The 13,876-nt window shown below is 56.0% G+C and overlaps 5 protein-coding genes across 5 annotated transcripts; 3 read left to right on the top strand and 2 right to left on the bottom strand.

The window, feature by feature from the left end:
• Nucleotides 1-799: 799 nt before the first annotated feature.
• Nucleotides 800-2,179, bottom strand: asa1 (ASTRA-associated protein 1; the record flags this gene model as incomplete). The annotated part of the gene is made up of 3 exons (XM_036636358.1): nt 800-1,552; nt 1,664-1,904; nt 1,959-2,179. 3 exons carry the CDS (start codon nt 2,177-2,179, stop codon nt 800-802), a joined length of 1,215 nt encoding a protein of 404 aa, XP_036497917.1.
• Nucleotides 2,180-6,138: 3,959 nt separating this feature from the next.
• On the top strand, nt 6,139-7,984 carry gsfJ (putative efflux pump gsfJ; the record flags this gene model as incomplete). Its single annotated transcript, XM_036636357.1, has 3 exons — nt 6,139-6,523; nt 6,589-7,620; nt 7,680-7,984. The coding sequence occupies 3 exons, from the start codon at nt 6,139-6,141 to the stop codon at nt 7,982-7,984; spliced, it is 1,722 nt and encodes a 573-aa protein (XP_036498913.1).
• A 1,020-nt stretch (nt 7,985-9,004) lies between these two features.
• Nucleotides 9,005-9,561, top strand: CGCS363_v004507 (uncharacterized protein; the record flags this gene model as incomplete). Its single annotated transcript, XM_036636356.1, has 2 exons — nt 9,005-9,357; nt 9,420-9,561. The coding sequence occupies 2 exons, from the start codon at nt 9,005-9,007 to the stop codon at nt 9,559-9,561; spliced, it is 495 nt and encodes a 164-aa protein (XP_036497898.1).
• Nucleotides 9,562-10,017: 456 nt separating this feature from the next.
• CGCS363_v004506 (uncharacterized protein) lies at nt 10,018-11,467 on the bottom strand (the record flags this gene model as incomplete). The annotated part of the gene is made up of 5 exons (XM_036636355.1): nt 10,018-10,550; nt 10,610-10,696; nt 10,758-10,919; nt 10,981-11,296; nt 11,432-11,467. 5 exons carry the CDS (start codon nt 11,465-11,467, stop codon nt 10,018-10,020), a joined length of 1,134 nt encoding a protein of 377 aa, XP_036497899.1.
• Nucleotides 11,468-12,216: 749 nt separating this feature from the next.
• Nucleotides 12,217-13,820, top strand: sol5-8 (Bifunctional solanapyrone synthase; the record flags this gene model as incomplete). The annotated part of the gene is made up of 2 exons (XM_036636354.1): nt 12,217-13,232; nt 13,334-13,820. 2 exons carry the CDS (start codon nt 12,217-12,219, stop codon nt 13,818-13,820), a joined length of 1,503 nt encoding a protein of 500 aa, XP_036497482.1.
• Between the last annotated feature and the right edge of the window lie 56 nt (nt 13,821-13,876).

Here is a 13,876-nt window from a genome sequence, read left to right as displayed (position 1 = left end):
GAGAGACGGACTGAAGACGAGGGAAGATGGGGGCCATCAACAGCAGGAAAGGGCAGCTGGAAGATGATCTTTTATATGCTGTTGGTGCCTGAGATGTCACATTGCATCTGTGGACCGTCAAACCAAAAGTCCCAGGGTCTCCCGCATTTGCCCAGGGTCCCTCCACAAATGGCGATAATACCGCGGGGTTCGGACGCGGACGGATTGCCCATGCCGGTCCTCATTCACCGTGGAGCGTGTCGTTGCTGAATGAGGCCTAAGTCATCGACAGGTCTGCGTGGACAGGGGACGTCGGTCCAGCGCACGATGGATGCAACGATGCAGCGTCCCACTCACGATACTCTCACGTCAGCTAACAAGGGACCTTGGTGAGAGCCGCACGGGCTTTACAAGCAGTGTTTCTGAGCCATGTAATTCTTGTTTGATTCGATTGTATACCGAAAGCGGCGGGCTGTAAGGCAAGCCAATGGGCTTGATAGGGCGAGGTACTAAAAAAGGATCATTAAGGAGAGCTGCCGATGCGGTCCTCTCCCCCGCTGCCTGGATGTAGCGCGTCGGCGGCGCAGCAGCGATGCACCGAGCTTGAAGGCAATTGCTTCTTGGAATTGAATGCGGGCCGACTGAACGGGCGCCAAAGGATTGCTTGCGCGGATGTAAGGCCTAGAGACCAATATCAAGAAGCGATGACAGAGGTGACATGGCCTAGTCTTCGCGCTAAGCGGTAGGTCTTACCATGACGACACGCTTCAAGGCACAGCGAAAGCCAGTTAATTTCTTCTTTTGTTTGTATGCGACCATCTCAGAAAATATCCCACAAGGAAATCTTGCCGTCCTTACTCCCGGCAGCCAGCCAGTGGGCGGATTGAGCCTGAAGAATGCGCCTTTCCTTGACGCTTAACTGCCCTGAACGGGACACGAGGTCGCGGGGCGGCTCCTCTTCGTGCTGCTGCTGCTGCTCGCTTGGAGCATCCCGACCGTGTGTAGTGCTGGCGCCGACGTTGGCGAGGGCGACAGCATAGCATCCCACTTGGTGCCACTTGAGGGTCGCCACCTCCTTCAGTGTCTTTGATGAATAGACGCGTACCGTGGAATCCCAGCCCGCGGTCGCAAAGATGCGACCGTCGTCGCGGACGCGCAAACCTTGTTGGCCTGAATGCTTGGTGTTTGAGATCTTTACCGGTTGCTGTACGACGGACTGGTCGTCAACGCCGGAGTTAGGGCGCGGGATGGGGTGCTTCGCTACGACGGCGTCCGCACCGGAGGTAAGAAAGTAGGATCGATCCGCGGCGACGTCGAGGGAGAGGACAGGTTGCTGGTGGACCCTCGACAAGTAAACGGTGTTCCACGTTCCGCCGGCGGCGAGCTGCAGGACCGTTGCCAAGCCGTTCTCGTGGGCGGCAACGAGGGTAAGGACACCACGATTGGCAGATGATGAGCCTGCAGACTCGGCTCCGTCGACGTACAGCAGGGCCAGGGCCATGACCATACCGTTCTTATCACTGGCTTTCACCGTGTGCAGTCGCTTATGCGATGGTAACTCGTAGACGTCGACCTGCGCCCGCGGCCGTCGGGTTAGGGTCCGGGACGATTCTCATGCAGGGCAACGAGATGGGCAGGGCAGAGCCGGGCTTTAGAGCCGGAGATAGAGGGCGAGGGGACTCACCGATTCCGAGGCTAGGGTGTTGGGCACCGCTAGCAGCATGCCCGTGGTCTCGGACCCGTCGCCGGTTCGTGGCACACAGGATGCAAATGAGCAGAAATTCATCGTGTTGACGTCAATGGTGTGAAGAATTTGTGGCTGTGGTCTAGACTCTGGCGCCTCGTCGAGAGGTAGCTTCTGGCTGAGATGAACCTCATCGTCGCGGCCGAGCTGCCAGACGACCAGCCTGTGATCGCGACCGTGGCTGGGAGAGTGTCAGAGAATTGCACGCTCCGTTGTTCTTCAAAGAGACGCTCACGTAATTATACGATCGTGTCCCCACGCCTGGATGCCCAGAATGGCGTTCTCGTGCGGTCTCCAAACGACAGTCGGCCGCCTGGTGGTGAGGTCCCAAAGGACCACGAAGCCCTCAGCATCACCGCTGGCCATACGCTCATTGCCGCGGACAAAGGCAAGTGCATGTACCTGGGCCTTGTGTCCTCGCAGGATGGACTTTGGGTGTGGCGCAGCGTCTCCCATCGCTTCCGAAGTGCGATCACCCTCGTCGGATGGGAGGGGAGGTCGCGACGGTTGATGTGGTGTTGCAGTTGCAGCCTGAAAGGGTTTGTTTGATAGCGGAAGGTGGAAAAAACAGCAGCTGCCTATCAAACACCGTGCAGCCGGAAAGGTGCACAGTGTGCTGCATTTACAGTGGTGTCAATTACAGCATCACACCGTTAATTTCAATGTCTTTCACAGTGCGTACAGTGGTACTGGTCTATTGAGGCAATCCTTCGTCCCAAACAAGTCTCTAGCCCAACTCACTCCCGCTCTGAGGTGAGATTCTAACCCAATGAAACGCATCCCAGGCACCGGGAAAATCCTCACCGTTTTGCTGATGTCTCCGTCTCACGTCAGACGTCTGGTTCTCTGGTTCCATCCGCCACGTTGGACAGGATGATGTGAGGCGGCTAGATACTGAGGGAGGCACTTTGAGCGTCCAATGAGCCGCCGGGCGTCAGCCGGATATCGCGGAACCAATAGACTGCAAAATAAGTGAAACTGACGAGTACCAGATAAGGGGCCTGTCGAGATACCGTGCCGCGAGGGAGGAGCGAAGGGGGAGGACAACAGAGCTTGGCTTCTTGCGAATGACTCCGACGGCAAGAAAGAGGTAACCTGGGTGGACTAAACGGTCCGAGATGAGCAATGGCCAAGCCAGACAGTGAAGTCATTTTAGGGTTGGACAGCAGGCATCGTGGCATCCACTGGGATGCCGGCTCTTTTTGACTCTGTACTCACGGTTCAGACGAAGACGAAGGAGCTCACTAAAAAGAAGAAACACGCAGCCCCGGATTCGTCCACGGATGGGGATGAGGAATCGAGGCTTTATATCTTATTCTAACGACTTACCGGAACATCAGACGGTAGCCTGATTCCATGGAGTCAGGTACACGGTTTCTGCAAGGCAACCTGGAGTTGCACCGTTCGTCCCAGAAATAGACGGGAAAAGCGGGTGAAGCGGCCGAGCGAACGAAGCACCGAAGGAGCCGGTCCGGGTCGGATCCATCATGGGGGCGACGGAGCGTGCTCGGTCCCACGTAAGCTCGAATGGGTAGCACAGATGGGATTCTTCGGAAAGAGGTGACTCGACATCTGCAGTTGTGTACACAAGAACGCCCCCAAGTGAGACCTGTTACAGCAGTCTACCAGTTGCATGTCGCTGGATGCGAACGGGCAAATCTTGTGCTGAGACGGGAATGTCAGATTGATAAACACAGAAACCAGGGACACGAATTGGCTGGTCCGGGACGGGGGCCGGAGGCCGGGGATTGGTAATCAGGCACATGGGAATCGGGCATGGTGTATCCGTATGTGTTGGCGGGCTTCCGCCAAGGGTGCATCTTTTACAATTCCCATCCAACCATCCACGGGAAGCCAACCTTATTGGGCGTGTCCCTGGTGTGTAGGGCAGGCCAGGCAGATTTACGACCCGTGCAACCCCAAGACTCGAGATTTACGGTACCTGCACTTTCCACTTTCTCTCTCAACTTGTCTTGCTTCACTAAGCATCCTTACCATCCCGGTCTCTAGCGTGAGTCCTAATCTTCTTTAGTCTTCCTCCAAAGGCCATCCTCCTTACATAATCTCTCTCTCACCTGCATCTCTCGTAAATCTGGTCGCGGCAATCTGACTGACACGTGCGACGGCAACATTGGCACGAGAAAAGTCGCCGAAAGACAGAGCCCCCTTGGCAACATCCTCATTCCCATCCTATCTCTCTCTCTCTGTCTATCTCCACATCAACATAACCCTTAACTCTTACCCGACCAGGCGGGTTCTCGGACTCTTGAGACGGGCATACATCCGTGGACTGGCACCATTTGTTTTCCTGGTCCCTCGTCTGTGTCTGCCGTGCCGTTAAGGCCCCCAATGGCGTTGGCCCCCGACTATCTCCTATTTCCGGGTCGAGCAGGCATTATGGTGAATCAGTGGCTCAAATTTGACTTCGCTCTGACCTTAGACCGCAGCGTCAAGCCACTCGTGATAGCCCTCCCCCCTTGTCCCGTGCCCTGATGGCCGAGTGATTCATGCCATCAGCTTCTGGCGTCCTCAGCTTACTCAAGCATCCCGTGCCAGCGCCGTCTGCTATTCGCCCATTGTACGAAATCCTCCTTTTTCCTTATTTCTCGTGCATCGCGACGATCCCGGCCGAGCACTGCCATCACCGCTGCCTGCCAGTCGAGATGACTAGCGGGCAGACTCAGATTTCTTGCATGCGGAGACAAGAACAAACAAACAACGATGTTCCATGGCCAACAACCTTACTCGATGGAGACGTTCATCCACCCTCATGTCAGATCCAGGGTCGACTCCATTTCCTGTTGATGAGCGAACGACACCATCTTTTTACTCCTCTAGCCCTAAGCTTAAACAGCCTAAATCATTGTTGTTGAGTTGTTCCACTACAAGTTTTATCCTCCGCAAGTCGTCGGATATTGGCCCGCAAAAGTCCGCAGTGCCGGTAGACAGTGGTCACCGGCAGGCGAAGCGGACACACGGCCGTCCTTTACAAATCAAATCAGGCCTCAGCATGCGAGAGAGCTATTCGTCCGAAGTGCGACGAGGCGCCCAGTGCCGTATCTTGTTCTGATGATGTGGCGCGCATCAGACGGGCAACAAGCGCAGCCTTATCCGTCTGCAGTCTTACGCCCCCTAAAAGAGAGTGCCAGTGAAACATCGAGCTATTCCAAAGTGGACGCAAAGTCAACGAACCCAAGGCGCAATCCGCTCGCAAGCGCGCTCCAATTAGTCCACGGATCGACCCCAAAAAGTGCCGTCGGGTCTGACTCCCTCCGCCGCTTAACTCCCTTTCACGCAAACTCCGCCGAGCACCGTTCTTTCTTTGGGCGTCTCGGGGGAATTTAGGATGGATTACCTTATGTTCCCCCTTCTTTCTTCCACCGAGTCGGCGGAACCGGTACTGCAGCAGCTACCCTGCACGCAGGAGCCCATCAGGATTATCAGACAGGGGGTTTCTGCCAGCAGGTACCGTAAGATTCCTTGCTGCACGAGACTGGGTACTTGGGTAGGTAGGAGAGCCTCAGAAGAAGGGCAAGGGATGCTACGCGGACTTTTCGGAACATTCCAGATCTACGTCCAGTGAGCCGTGTAAGACTGAGATGAGGTGCTGCGCGGCAAGGCAAGGGGGGGACTCATACTCACAACCACACATTCACAACACGCGGCACGCGGGCGGAGATTGGATGTCGTGGTTACCAAGCAGCAACGCCCAAGTCTTGCTGATAGGTGCTCATCAGGCTCTCTCTCATTCTACCTCTCTACATCGGTCTTCGGTGTATACCCGTCGATAGGGCTTACCAATGACGCCGTCCCAACACACCCGGCCAAGACTCACACGCACACACGCACCCACACCATATTCGTGTTGTACTGTCGTACCATCCCGGCCTAACGCATCCTTCGTAAATCGGTTTCCCACCATCCACCGCGCCGGGTCTAACATGCCCATTACCGTTATGCTATTGTAACACGGTACCCAAGGCTTAGTCTCTTGCACCATACACGATGAGCCATCGCGTCAAAAATGTCTCCGCCGTGTGAGATGGGATGTGCGCAGCGGAGGATTGGCCCGCCGTCAGCTCGTTTTTGTCTGCATCCAGAGAGTGAGCATCCCAAGGTACTTCCGTCTCTTCCCACTACTGTCCCTCGTCCGGGCGCCGGGTTCAACGTCCCCCCAAAGTCCGGTCTAAAATCGGTGCTCTATCTGTTCATGGCGTTTCTTTCACATACATAAAGCCTCCCGGTCTCCCCCCCGGATTCCCGTCTCGGTCCCTCTTGTGGCACGCACTCCAGAGACATTCAACCTTAACCTCGACAAGCTCGACGTCTCTCTCGGCCGAGAATCCAACAAATACGGATCGCCATTCATATCGAACTTCATTACACGCCGAGTATCCATCGAGACTACCGTCGCAATGACGTCCACAACCAGCACCCTGGTAACCCCTCGGGACCGCTCACAGCGGGTGGGAAGTGACAAGGAGGGAGAAACCACCAGCCCATCACCATCAGTCCTCGCCGGGGAGGGCACCGTTGAGAAGAAGGAGGAAGCCGGCACCGGCACCGATGAGGAGGCCGGCGAGGTGCAGCCTCAGGAGCCGGCCAACGCCGAGTATCCTTCCGGATTCGCCCTCGGCCTCATCGTCTTCGCCCTCGTTCTCAGCATTTTCCTCATCGCCCTTGATATGACCATTGTTGCAACCGCCATCCCGAAGATCACCGACGAATTCAAGGGTCTCGACCAAGTATCATGGTACGGCGCTGCCTTCTTCATGTGTGTTGCCGCCTTCCAGTCAACATGTAAGTTCCATTGCCTCCAACACCATCCCTTCTTCCTGAGTTTCACGATACTAACCATATAACAGGGGGCAAGGCTTACAAGTACTTCCCACTCAAGTGGTCGTTCCTCCTTTCCATCTTCATCTTTGAACTTGGCAGTCTCATCTGCGCCGTCGCCCCCAACTCCGTTGCTCTCATCGTCGGCCGTGCCATCGCAGGTGTAGGCGCGGCAGGTATCGGGTCCGGAGCTTACACGATCATCGGCTTCTCGGCCCCGCCCGACAAACGCCCGACGTTCACCGGCATCATCGGTGCCTCCTACGGATTGGCTTCAGTCATCGGCCCCCTTATCGGCGGCGCATTCACCGACCACGTGAGCTGGAGATGGTGCTTCTACATCAACTTGCCCGTCGGAGGTCTCGGCGCGGCCATCATCCTCTTCTTCTTCCACACGCCACCCCAGGCCGTACCCCAGAAGGCTAGCGCGCTCGAGAAGTTCCTCCAGATGGACCTGATCGGCACCTCCCTGATCATGGGCGGCACCATCGCCTTCCTTCTCGCCCTCCAGTGGGGTGGAAGCACTCACCCGTGGAACTCGTCCACCATCATCGGCCTCTTTGTTGGATTCGGGCTGATCATTGTCGCGTTCATCGTCCTGGAATGGTACCAGGGTGAGCGTTCCATGATTGCTCCTCGCCTCATCAAGGACCGTACCATCTACATCTCTTCGGCATACGCCTTCTTCTTCGCCGGCTCATACTTCGTGCTGGTCTACTACCTCCCTATCTACTTCCAGTCCGTCGACAACGCCACTCCCACGGAGTCCGGTGTGCGCAACCTGCCCATCATCATCGCCGTTACCATCGCCACGATCGCATCTGGTATCTCCATCTCTGCCACGGGTATCTACGCACCAATCATGGTTGTTGGCGGCGCCGTCGCGACGGTCGGTGCCGGCCTCCTGTACACCTTGGACATCGGCACGGGCAGTGACAAGTGGATCGGCTACCAGGTTCTCGCTGGTCTCGCATGGGGCGCAGCGTTCCAGGTTCCCATCATCGCGGTCCAGGGTACAGTCTCCGAGACCGACATGGCGTCCTCTACTGCCATTCTGCTTTGTAAGTGATCCTTTTCATCCCCCAGTCGTTCATGGGACTTCATCTAACAGCCATCCTAGTCTTCCAAACCGTCGGCGGAGCCTTCTTCGTAGCCGGCGCGCAGTCAGGCTTCCTCGTCACCGTCCTCAAGAAGGTCGCGGTCTACGCCCCCAGCGTTGACCCCAACCTCGTTGCCCTGACCGGTGCCACCGAGATCCGCAACGCCTTCCCAGCCGATGCAGTCCCCGGCATCATCCAAGCCTACATGGACGGTCTGAAGGTGACCTTCGCCATTGCCATCGCCGGCGCAGGTGTCTCATTCCTCATCTCCCTCGGCTCAAGATGGGGCAAGCTCAACACCGCGAACCTCTCTGGTGCCGCTTAGAGAAGCGACACGAGTAGGGAGAAAACGATTTGTGTGTTTTGATAGCTTGCATGTGTTTCCTGTCGTTTACAGATACCATGTGCCAAATTGTCGGAGGACTTTTATATCTCTCTTAATCATAGACTCTAATGATGGGGGCGCTTCTTGCAAGAGGCGACGGCGTTACTTGGTTGCATTTTCCTGGAATCAGGGGGGCCCTGAGCGGCATGCCCCATGAAAGTCGCTTGGAAGGAACCAGCTCGACTCTTGATGGCTTATGAGAATAGTATCTAGATGTAGAGAATACGAAAGGATGAAGTACATCAATTTGAAGGCTGCCTCGCGCATGGAAACACTGATGACTTGGCAATGAGGCCCAATCGTGAGAGAAAAGGTCAGAGAAAGAGAGAAAGGGTACCTGAGACGAAGGTTGTCGACAGGGACATGCGACTGAGGCAGGATGCAGTGAAGCAAGGTCAAGTGAGTAGAGGAAAGTGAGAATGAGCGTGTACAAGCAAATAAGAGGAAAGGGCAATGCTGGAAGCCGCGCGTGGAAATGGAGGGGGGGCCGTTCCTTGTTGCCACATCTTGCTCGATTTCGACGTACGAAGAAGGCGTAGACCATTAATCCATCATCCAAACTGAGTCTTTGTCGCTTCCGAATCCAGGACACACAGTCGGCTGTGACGTGTTCATCACGACCACGAGGCAATCGCGCTCGAATGCCTCTTGCCTCATGAAAGCACGACACTGAAGGCAGCCAATCTCGAATGACACCGGGCTGCCTCTACTCACCCCCGCCCGCTTTAACCCACCAACTTCTTTTCTTCCGCAACATTCAGCCCGTGTTCAACTACCAAAGCTTTCCAGCTCTTTGACTACAAGGTCAACTTCACGATTACTTTTGAAACCAGACCGCGCTTTTTGGAGTCTACCATTGATCGAATCCCTCTATCCATCATCCATCTCAATCATCGTTCGACCTTGCCTTTGTCCTCCGTTGTCCTCGCCATTCGAGTGTTACAGCACAACTTCCCCATCATGTCGCATTTCGAGACCGAATATGACAAAATACTCAGAGAACTTGCCATCAGATGTGACCAAGCCTGGGATCTTTATGCTCAAGACAAGCTTGACGAAGCGCTTGACATGGCCGAAAACATACTCCAGGAGGAGCCGGGACTGCCTGCAACTCACAAGGCTGTCTTGCACGTGCTCCTCTCCAAGTCTCAAGAAATCACTAAGGCTGTCGAGCATGCTCAAAAGGCAGTCAACCGCTACAGGTGGATCATACAGGACAGCAAAGGGGCTTTCACATCCTCGGATCACAGCAAGTTCTTCAATAAAAGGAGTCTTAGGCACGCGGAAGAAGACCTCCAGACTCTCATGACACTGTAAGTCATCGAATAATCATCTCTTCTACTCGACAATATCCTTATACTGACACTTTCTGCAGAAAGAGACTCAGAATGGACAGTCTCCAGGACAAACAGGTAGATCCCGATGGCAGTCAAGATGACACCAGCCAAGAAGATGATGACAGCAAAGAAGACAGCGACAGCCTGGTCGCACCGACAGTAGCCTTCCGCTCACCATAGAGCTGAATTGATGAATTACTTAGCTTGCATTTTCTTTCAAGGGATCCAGCGTATAATTATAGTAACGTGATTCTCTAACCTTTTCTTTCGCAATTTAACGCCTGGATGAGCACCTTTTTGACTGCTATATGACTCTGACGGGGAAATATATTGGCTCCGTAGTAGAAGCTCATGCGGCGGTGGAAGCACTGCAGACATCCACGTCTCGGGGACGTACTCGCTGCAGAAAATAGACAACACGGCTGGTAGCTTGAAGTGTTACAAAAACTAGTCCGCTTCACGTTCCAGAGAGTTGCCGAAGGAATCATGGGGGGATTCTCGGTCTCGCAACGCGGAGTAAGGGCACACGAATAGTAGTGGCTGCGCTTGTTAGTCGAGACATTTGAGACGAGACGAACGACGGTCGTATCAAAGATTGTAGATAACAGCCCGGCAGTACCACATTTACCATAAAGATCATGCGAAAAGCTCCTGCGTCGTCCGCCTATTCTCCCCGGAAGCAGACGCCCCCGGCACCGGCTCGACTACATACTCAACCTCCTTGTGGATACCTCTCACCGGCCGCAACTCCGTCTCGCTATCCAGCACCGAGCCATCGCTATCCCCGCCGTTCAAGCGCTCCCCGCCTCTCTGCCACCTCCTGGACCTCAACGACATGCCCGACCCGCCGATGGTCTGGACAGCGTACTTAGACGGCGCCTGACGCGTCGCGTTGTGGTTCTTGCTCAGCAGGAACCGAAACGCGGGCAGCGTGGCGACGATGATGCTTACGGTGGACTCGACGTGGCTCCACATGCTCAGGAGCACCGGCCCGTTGGCGACAGTCGTGGGGTCTTTTGCGGTGTCGCTTGTGGCTTTGGTGACTTGCGCGAGGCGGACGAGGGCGAAGGCGATGATGATTGCGCCGAGGGAGAAGAGCACGACGAGACCGAGTTTGTGGGTTCGGGATGTGGTGAGTTTGCGGAGGAGATTGAGGGGGAGGACCATAACTGGTTGGCACGGGCTTGGGTTAGTTGATGAGGAGAGGGATGGTGAGAGGTGGACTGACTGAAGATATCTGCGGCGATGTCGGCGCTGGTTGCGAATTTGATGGAGGCATCGGCCCGTACGAGGTCTTCTGGGGCACTGCATCCAGCTGGGTTTCCAGAATCTTAGCATGCTTCGCTGGTGATATCGAGGAATCATGAGTGGCTTACTTGTGCTCCAGTACTTGTCCAAGGGCGTGCAAGTCAAGAAGTTGGACAGCATGCACGCGAGATACAGTAGTAGAACTACAGTAAAACACACCCACCACGCCCGGATGTAGTTGGGCAACCCGGTGATGAGCCTCCGGACGAAAAAGAGGATCGAGAACTTGGCTGTAGCATTTCGGGATCAGCTTGATGTCGCGGAAGATATAGAGAACTCGAAAGGTCCTACCTGCCCACAGTGTCGTCCAGAAGAGCAGCATCTGGGAAAACATCATCTTGAGCGACGCAACGGTCCTTGCCATAAACTCGTCCACCGGCAACGGCAGAGGAGTCAAGGGGTCCGTGGCCGCGGCCTTGGTGTACTCTCCAGAGAGATAGAAATGTGGCAGCATGCTGGTAATGACGGCGCTCAAAGCCGTCAAGGTGGCCAGCCCAGCGAAGATGAAGTAGTCATCCGCGTGAAGCCGTCGCTGCAGCATCCACTGAGAGGTGCCGCGGAAGATTGTCATGCCAAAGGCGACGAACCACGAGACCCAGATGAGGACCTAGAGAGAGTCGCGTTAGCATCGTGCTATCCAAGCGACCGACGCAACGGAGGGTAAGACGGGTCCCGGAGATCAGCTACCGTGGTACCCGGGCGGGTCTCCGGAGAAGCGGGGGTCGCAATCGGGTTGTCATACCATCATCTCGGTGAAGCCAAGCACTTGTGTCGCCATGATGCCAACCAGTCAAGCGCCGTCCGTCTCCGGCGGCACAGCTTGTGACAAATGTTGCTTGTTCCACAATGATGTCGGGACGTGGCGCAGAAAAAACGCTCGGGAGAGTGCGATGAACCGGACATATAGACACAGAGGAAAGCCTCTCTAGTTTCTACCCTTTGTCCTCCCATTTCGAATCCTCCCCGCTCCGACCTGCTAGATCAAGTCATCTGCGCCGGAGCGCCACTGGTTTCGTCTCCTGCAGACTCGCAGGGACCAGAGAGCAGAAAAGAAAAAAGAAAAATCCTTCAACGGCGGATAGACCGGCTGCAATCGAAGGGATCGCAACCGAGGCAGCTGTCACTTTCCCATGTTGAAGATGCTAGCCCAAGTCGAGCCGTGGGGGACGGGGGGCATGCAAGGATGTCTTGGTGTTGACCGGGGTCGTCCGCCACCAACACCAGGAAACCTCATCTCGGGTCTGCGAGGGATGCAGATAACGTGCCAATGGGAGCGTCGCCAGATGAAGCCACTACTGCAGGTTGCAGCCGACCATGGACATTCCTTCGCTAACGACATTTTGCTGCAGGTTCATGGGGAGGGACCCTGGATCGTCCCGGTGAGGTTTAATATATTTCGTTCGCCACGACGGGCAGGACGTGGGAAATCCTGAATGAGAGATAAATCTGCTCCTGCAACCATTGCATCTCTGAGGCTTTCGCGACGTGAATCCTCCCTGCCAAGTCTGTCCTGCCGATTCTGCAGCCATGGTTCGCGTGTCATTTTTCGCAGCCGCTTTTGCGGCTTGCGCTTCGTTTCACGGCGCCACGGCCGTTGAGACGGCTGCCACAAGTTCAGCCATCGTCGCTAGTCTGCCCGGCTCCGAGAAGGCTGCCTGCTCGGTGCTGAGCAAGAAGTACCCCGCCCAGACATTCTTCAACGGGTCTGCTGGATATACCTACGAGACGCAGACGCAGTATTGGTCGGCCACGGCCTACAATAGCCCGGCATGCGTGTTTGTCCCTCAGAATGCACAGCAGGTCTCCTTCGCCGTCACGACTCTGACGTTGAGCTTGACCAAGTTCGCGGTCCGCAGCGGCGGACACATGCCGGTCGTGGGCTACAATAGCATTGGCTCCTCGGGCGTTCTGCTGTCGACCTCGAACCTCACTACGCTCGCCGTGTCTGATGACAAGGCGACCGTTTCCGTGGGCGCCGGACACAGGTGGAGAGACGTATACTCATACCTCCAGCCCTACGGCCTGGCGGTGGTCGGGGGCCGCATCGGTGGTGTCGGCGTCTCGGGCCTGCTTCTCGGCGGCGGAATCTCGTTCTACTCAAACCAGTACGGCTTCGCGGCCGACAACGTCGTGCGCTACCAGGCTGTCTTGGCCAGCGGTCTCGTCATTGAAGCCACGGCCACCAATGCGTACTCGGACCTGTACTGGGCTCTCAAGGGCGGCGGCAACTCCTTTGCCATCGTCACTCGCTTCGATCTCAAGACCGTCAAGTCGCCCAAGGTCTGGGTCGGCATCTCACAATACGCCCAGAACGACAGCGCAAAGTACCTCGATGCCGTGTACAACTTTGGCAAGCATGGGTCCGCCGACGGCAAGGCGGCCATCATCCCGACGATTCTGACCTATCCGTCGTATAACATCACCGCGTACGCCGCAGCGAGGTTCTACGACTCTGAGACTGCGCCTGTCACGGCGTTTGAGAACTTCACCTCGCCTATCCTTGCGCCCGTGGCCGATTCGTATGCTTTGCAGCCCCTCGCGGAGTACGTCAGCGCGGTTGATGCTCTTCAGCCCACTGGACTTCGCCAAGAGCAAGTTGCCCCTCAGAAAACGACAAGCAAACCAGGCTAACACGTCTACGCAGATTCCGCGTCTTGTCGCTGGTCGTCAACCGCGAGGCCGTCGACCTCGTCCACGACGCTTTCATCGCCGCCGCCACATCCAAGCTCTCGTCCATAGTTGGCCTGTCAGCATCAATCACGTTCCAGCCCATCACCAAGGAGTTCATCGAGCAGGGCATCAGCCGCGGCGGGCCCAATCCGCAGGGCGTGGACCCTGCCAAGGCGCCGTACTTCTGGGTCGTCGAGAACCTGTCCTGGCAAGATGCCAAGGACGACGCGGCAGCGCGCGGTTTCGCGGAGACTGTCACTGCTGATATTGAAGCTGCTCTCGAGGCCAAGGGCGTGGCTGGCGGATATTTGTACCTGAACGACGCGGGCAAGGGCCAGCGCATCTTCCAGACTTATCCAGCTGCGAACCTCGCGAGACTCAAAGCCGTTCGAACAAAGTATGACCCACTAAGGATTTACACCAATCTCCTTGTTGGCGGCTGGAAGGTCCTGGATGCTTGAGGAACCAGCGCATGGTGTATGTGGAATGAGGTACACGTCCGTTAGTTGTTATTAAC

The sequence above is a fragment of the Colletotrichum siamense genome (assembly GCF_013390195.1).
Source record: "Colletotrichum siamense strain Cg363 chromosome Unknown KSG_Cg363_contig03, whole genome shotgun sequence".
NCBI lineage: Eukaryota > Fungi > Ascomycota > Sordariomycetes > Glomerellales > Glomerellaceae > Colletotrichum > Colletotrichum siamense.
Note: the sequence above shows the minus strand (reverse complement) of the source record. Positions and strands in the feature narration are given on the sequence as shown.